At 37.3% G+C, this 6,039-nt stretch overlaps 2 protein-coding genes across 2 annotated transcripts; both read left to right on the forward strand.

Annotated features, from left to right (window-relative positions):
- The first annotated feature begins 262 nt into the window (after positions 1 to 262).
- LOC149197274 (uncharacterized) lies at positions 263 to 1,447 on the forward strand. Its single transcript, XM_089403888.1, has 2 exons — positions 263 to 824; positions 981 to 1,447. Exons 1-2 carry the CDS (start codon positions 475 to 477, stop codon positions 1,324 to 1,326), a joined length of 696 nt encoding a protein of 231 aa, XP_089260014.1. The 5' UTR covers positions 263 to 474; the 3' UTR covers positions 1,327 to 1,447.
- Positions 1,448 to 2,565: 1,118 nt separating this feature from the next.
- Positions 2,566 to 5,785, forward strand: LOC149197275 (senescence/dehydration-associated protein At3g51250-like). The gene is made up of 4 exons (XM_089405803.1): positions 2,566 to 3,822; positions 4,938 to 5,104; positions 5,203 to 5,287; positions 5,387 to 5,785. Exons 1-4 carry the CDS (start codon positions 2,975 to 2,977, stop codon positions 5,583 to 5,585), a joined length of 1,299 nt encoding a protein of 432 aa, XP_089261929.1. The 5' UTR covers positions 2,566 to 2,974; the 3' UTR covers positions 5,586 to 5,785.
- Positions 5,786 to 6,039: the final 254 nt, after the last annotated feature.

Here is a 6,039-nt window from a genome sequence, read left to right on the forward strand (position 1 = left end):
GAATGTAATTAGGCCGATAGGCCTCTCTATGCATCAACAATCGTCAACACTTTTAACCTGCTCCATTGGATCAGGGGAGGCACTTTCAACCATTGATTTGAAGTGTGATTGCTTTTTCTAAATATCATTGAGTTGCCTTACTATTTTTTCTCATTCTTTTATGTCACTATTAAAGATATTTTCACTGCTTTTTCTTTACCAGATGTTGTTGCTGTTCTTTTTCCCTGGCTTTTGGCCCTGGATTTACTTGTAATGTCTATTGTAGTTACACATCCCACGATAACACATCCAACCATAACAAGGACAGGTGAGTTGTAATGGATGCTGGTACAATACATTAATACATTTAAAGAACGTTAAAAGTTAGCTGTATTTTTGAGATCGACATAAAAATACTTTTCAAGCAGCCAATAGTTCACAGAAGGTTCACACAAGGGCTCTGGTAGATTTCATCAAGTGGCATCTCCGCCTGCCATGACCGCCCTCAGTTCTGATAAGATAAACATGAATTCCAATCTGCAGAATGCCTGGACTGTACCATCTTATATTACTGTTAAGAAGATGAAGATGAGAAGAAATCCCCAAAAAAGCAGCAGCATTGTCAGAGCTCAACTGGTACAGTTTCAAGCAAAGAGAAGGATGGATGTTCCGTTCAGACAAGGAGCTAGGAAAGGAGAAGATTATATAAAAGAAACAGAGAGGATAGTGAAGATTACATTTTCAGATTCTTCGAGGGTTAACTATTTGGGTGACAATCTCTGGCGAGCTCGTCTGAGGCCTGTCACATTCTTCACCGTTACGGCCATCCCCTTCTGTGATGTCTGGTGAGTTCATTCATGTTTAAAAGCTTCTTAAACATCACCCAGTTTCAATTTCTTTTTTTTTCATCTTTTGAAAGCGACCAAATGTAATATCTACATCGGGTTCTTTTCAAATTTGGAATTATTGTAAGCTATTTCTGTGAAAAATCTGCGTTGCAGGGTTTTCTCTGAAAAAAGGGTTTTACACACAAACTACTCCCTCCAATTAGCATCCAATACATTGATTTCAGATATAAAAGTTTTTCCAGGTCAGAATAATGGATTCGATTTCCAATTTAATTTGCAAGGAGAGCTTCTTGTACACAGGGAGTCATCTTCGGTTTTAGAAAGTGAGCAGACTCCCGGCTTCAGAGGGTGGGTTACAATGGGGTTAGATGCGAATCTTCCATTACCCTTCTCTTTGATGCGAGATGCGAGATTATATTGCTCTCCCGGTTGGGAATGGTATCTTGGATCAACTCTTAGGGGCTGTGCAGAGAGAATGGTATCTTGGATCAACTCTTAGGGGCTGTGCAGAGAGAATCGTCTTCCAGAATTATAATGGATTACAACATTTGGTGCCATGTTTCGACTCAGTTAACTGGTACAGTTCCACAACTGTCCGCTCCGAGAGTTTTTAACTTTTCTAAATTCTGAGTTTGAACATATCAAAATGTATCACTGTTTGGTATTTTAGTGAATATAATGTATGTAAATCGAATGTTAATAGAGGTTAACTCTTTTCTGTACTTATGAATAATAGAGGTTAACTCTTTTCTGTACTTATGAATCGGAGAACAAAGCCGGTCGAAATACATTGAAGTTAAAATATTAGTTAGTCCCATGAATAACACAGATACATCTCAGGTTAACGTATTTGATATCAAGAAATTAAATGACATGGCCTTGGAGTATTGGTGATGTTCTTCTGTTTTCCATTTAATGCTACAATAGTTTTAGCTTTTTTACATCTATAAAAACATTAGATCTCTTCTGATGCAAATTTGATGCACCGAGATTTCTTTTCGAACATTTTAAGAAGTTTCAGACAGCATTTCGTCAGTGTATTTTTAAGTTTTGCATTACATTTTAAAATGATTAAAAAATAGCTAGATGTGGGGTTCAGATAAATTTGACTTCGTAAAGTTGACGTGTGGTTTTCATGTTTTATGTTTATAATCATTCATAGTTTTATTTATGGTATTATTTTTTAATATAATTTATTTAAAAACTCAACAAAATCAATGATGATTATTCCCAGCGGCTATTAAAATCAAACAATAGTGTCTTTAATTAACATAAAACATATTAATATATTTTTATTTTACTTCATGTTTGATGAAAATCCATGGAAGTCAATATATCCTTTCAAGGATTTATTTTATTTTGGGCAATTTATTGACTAGATTTAATTTGAATTACTATAATATTTATTATTTTGAACCAAAATACAATTCTTTTAATTTAACATTTCTATCGGTCTCTCTTTACACCTTTTGTATAAATACTTATTCCCAATTAACATGGAATAGAAAAAGAAAAAACTATAAAACAATCATTTACTATAAATACTTATTCCCAATTAACATCGAGGAGACTTAATATAGAAACTTTTGTTGTGATTAGTAAAATATAACAATTAGCGGAAAATGAGAAGTTGATGGAAAAAACATAAAAAGATAAAAAGAGGAAGAAGCGCTATTGATCAAGTTCGTGGGGGCAAATGTACGATAGTATGAAGAAAAAGTGGGGATTTTGATTTGACATATAGATGCTTTCTTATCTCCCTCACTGCACTCATTGCGCTCTGCCTGTAACGCAATCGCCAGCATCCTCGACATCCACTGTTCCACGCTTTGTGAGATTCCATGGTGAGAAACCCGATAGAAGTAAAACAACTAATATCTGGCTTGTTACCTTTAATGAAAAATGATGGAAGAAACCTCTTGTTCAATGAATTAATGCAAGTGTCAGTCGGTGGACGAAATCGAACATGATTATCTGCACCGACTAATTACATAGAAAAAGTAATGGAGGTTGAAGCAGGCACAATAGAACGAAAGGGGTGAGAATTTCTATTGCGTTTTCTTCTGAATCAGAAGCAGAAGAACAAATTAAACACCCAAAAAAAACATCAAAAGTATAGTAGAAGTGCCCAAACCTAATCTCAGAAGATGCAGTGGGTGGCTAAGAACGCCTTCAGTTTTAACAAAAAGAAGGGCGGAAACAAATCGACTGAGCCTGCTCAACCTTCTGCTGTGTTTGAAGAAGATGATGAGAATAGTAGGTTGCAGCAACAATTTTCTCATCTTTCGGCCACAGAAGCAGAGCAGCAAATGCAAGATGATGAGACGGAATGTGCAGGGCATTCTAGAGAAGAAACGCTGGTGAGGATTCCAGGAATAGCGGTGGTGAACTTGGTGGAGGCGGGAGAAGAAGTCAGTGACAGCCCGCAGTTGGGAAGCGGCGAATTTTCCATTGTTCGACTTGTTCAGGGCAATACAGGAATCGCCCTTTTTGTGAATGTTGGGGAAGATGTGCGTTGGCCTCTCACCAAGGATGAGCCCACCCTCAAACTCGACGCCCGTCACTACCTTTTCTCCATACGCCCTCCGCCGGACGAAGAGGCCGCAGATAAAGACGGCACTGAGATACTGAATTACGGCGTAACATTTGCAGACGAAGAGGGTTTGGATTTGCTGGACAGTTTCCTGCAGCAACACGCATGTCTGTCATTACCCGCGGAATCGACAGGCGGTGCGGCATCAAAATCCACAAGATCAGCGAAGGGCGGTTCGAAAGAAAACCCGGAGGCGGCGTACTGGACTGAATTGGCGCCGAGGGTGGAAGATTATAACACTGCGGTGGGCAAGGCCATTGCTGCTGGTTCGGCGCAGATTATCAAGGGCTTATTCCTCTGCACCAATGCTTATTCTTCTCAGGTACAGAACGGCGGAGAATCTGTGAGAAGCCGAGTAACGAAAGCCGAGCGCAAAACGGGCACAAAGAGAAATATTCGAAGGTAAATGCAATGGAAACTCATCTTCTTAATTCAGAGATCTGTCTTGCGAATCCACCACATAAATTATTTAAGTGGTCTGTTTTATCATTATTATTTTTGTAAATTTTGAAAATAATAATTTTAGGTAGTTTAAATATAAATATGTAAAATTATTATTTTCTATTCAACAAAAAACTAATTTTTTTTCACATATATCATTTAAGTTGTATTTTGAGGATGAACAAGATTAACTGGTTGGTTCCCAATGCAGATTAACCACTCAATGAGTACTCATTCATAAATGAATAATTCTATTCACAAAAACTTCCATTCAGATTATCTTTTTTATTAAGATAATCTTCTTTATAGTTTCTTTCATGTTTGCTTCAGTCATAGTATTTCAGTCATAGTATTGGTTCTGAGCTACCAGTAAGATCGAAAACTTGTCGGAAATATTAATAGCAACCAACACCTTAAACACACTAACAACCACCATATTTACCCAATCAACTTTTGTAGGTTGCAATTTTGTTTGCAGAAGGAAAGACTAAAGTCTAAGCAAGTCTAAGCAATAGTACAGTAGTTTGAGCAACATTTAGCTATACATAAGAGAGTTAAAGCACTTAATGAGGGTTAGTAAATATGTATGGGTGAAACATTTACTACCAACTCTTAGTTGCAGTCAGCAAGTCAAGTCAGCAACCTCTGCAAATTCAGAAAATCCCTCATTTTGTATATGGGTCCATCGCCTTCTTAAGTGAAAATGAGTCAAAATCTATATTTTTTTTAGATAAATATGAATGAAAAAATCATTTGCATAGTAAAAAAAAGAAAGAAATTGTGAAGCAATTACTCTCAGCGGGTATGTGGGAACGATGGGGACTTTTCCTTTCTCTCATCTGGTGGGGAACCTTAAATGGTTGGAGTAGTTAGGGGAATGAAAGTGTATTCTGTTTAAATTAAGCCTCTGTCCAGTTGCCATTAACTTGCTGCAACTGGAGATTTGACTTGCCGCAACTGATTTCTGAGCCAGACTCCTCTACAGTGTGAAATTCCCTAACAAAAACCTAAATGGGAATTATTGAATTTTGTGTTGACACGGATATATATATTGTGTGTATATATATTGTGTGTAGGGCGAAAAGGCTGTCAAGGATGACAGAAAAACTAAGCGAGAATATGCTGGCTGGGATTGTCACAGTAAGCGGTGCCGTGACTGGTCCGGTTGTCGGCTCCAAGGCTGGCCAGAAGTTCTTTAGCACGTCACCTGGAGATGTCCTTCTTGCTTCCTTGGATGCTTTCAGTACGGAAGAATTTCTCCCGATCCCTTGAAATGGTTTTAAATGAATACTGTAAATGGTGGGTATATGATAATATAGGGTTTTTCTTCTTAAATTGCAGACAAAGTTTTGGACGCTGCAGAAATAGTTGGAAAGGATGCTCTGTCAGCTGCTTCCGAGGCTACAGTTGAAATTGTTGCAAAAAGGTATTGCATTTTGGATTCTTCATGTGTCTGGTTTGCTGAAATGGGAACCATTCATTGAAAATGTGAATGAATTTCTTGATGTTGGTCAATTGAGTGCAGGTTTGGGGAGGAAGCAGGAGAGGTGACACATGACACATTTGCTGTGGCTGGGCATGGCATTGGAACTGCGTGGAACGTCATAAAGGTCCCGGAGGCCATCAATCCGGCAACAAATGGAACAATATCAGCATCTGCTTTGAAGGCTTTGAAGTTGAAGAAGGCCAGCAAAGCAGTCACTAGTGCATCCAAATGCAAATGATTGTATATATAGCATCTTGCTGGAATTCCTTTGCTACTCTACATATTTTGTTTTAGATTCTCCCAGCAGTAATAAAATTTTCTATGAATCTCTTTTGGGGTCATGTAAAAATTGTGAATTATAATCTCAGTGGGAGAATTTCTCTGTATTGCATTAACAATGCAAACTGCATAGTTACAAAACATTTCTACATTTTTTTACTATTGTATATTTACTAGTAATTGTCCCAAAAGGTATAAAGGGAGGTCGAGAGGACTATTAAATTGAAATTGTTGAATTTTTCTAAAAGAGTTAATTGGTTTGTGGAAAACCTTGTTTTCTTGGAGTGGATCATTGTGCAATTACTTTTCTTTATATGTTTTGTTTATATCTATATTACAAGGAACACATTGAATGTCTTATTTCATTTCTGTTATCCTTGCTAATATCTTTTCTGTGCTTTTTCTTCATCAAT

Source organism: Pinus tabuliformis, chromosome 2_2, assembly GCF_031772625.1.
Source record: "Pinus tabuliformis cultivar Carrire ecotype Pingquan chromosome 2_2, CPIR1, whole genome shotgun sequence".
NCBI classification, from domain to species: Eukaryota; Viridiplantae; Streptophyta; class Pinopsida; order Pinales; family Pinaceae; genus Pinus; species Pinus tabuliformis.

What these genes read in the sequence shown, in the direction of transcription:
- LOC149197274 (XM_089403888.1), top strand. Translation starts at nt 475, where the DNA reads ATGACCGCCCTCAGTTCTGATAAGATAAACATGAATTCCAATCTGCAG. An exon ending in ATCCCCTTCTGTGATGTCTG is followed by an intron (nt 825 to 980) that starts GTGAGTTCATTC and finishes TCTGCGTTGCAG; the next exon opens with GGTTTTCTCTGAAAAAAGGG.
- LOC149197275 (XM_089405803.1), top strand. Translation starts at nt 2,975, where the DNA reads ATGCAGTGGGTGGCTAAGAACGCCTTCAGTTTTAACAAAAAGAAGGGC. An exon ending in ACAAAGAGAAATATTCGAAG is followed by an intron (nt 3,823 to 4,937) that starts GTAAATGCAATG and finishes TATTGTGTGTAG; the next exon opens with GGCGAAAAGGCTGTCAAGGA. An exon ending in TGCTTCCTTGGATGCTTTCA is followed by an intron (nt 5,105 to 5,202) that starts GTACGGAAGAAT and finishes CTTAAATTGCAG; the next exon opens with ACAAAGTTTTGGACGCTGCA.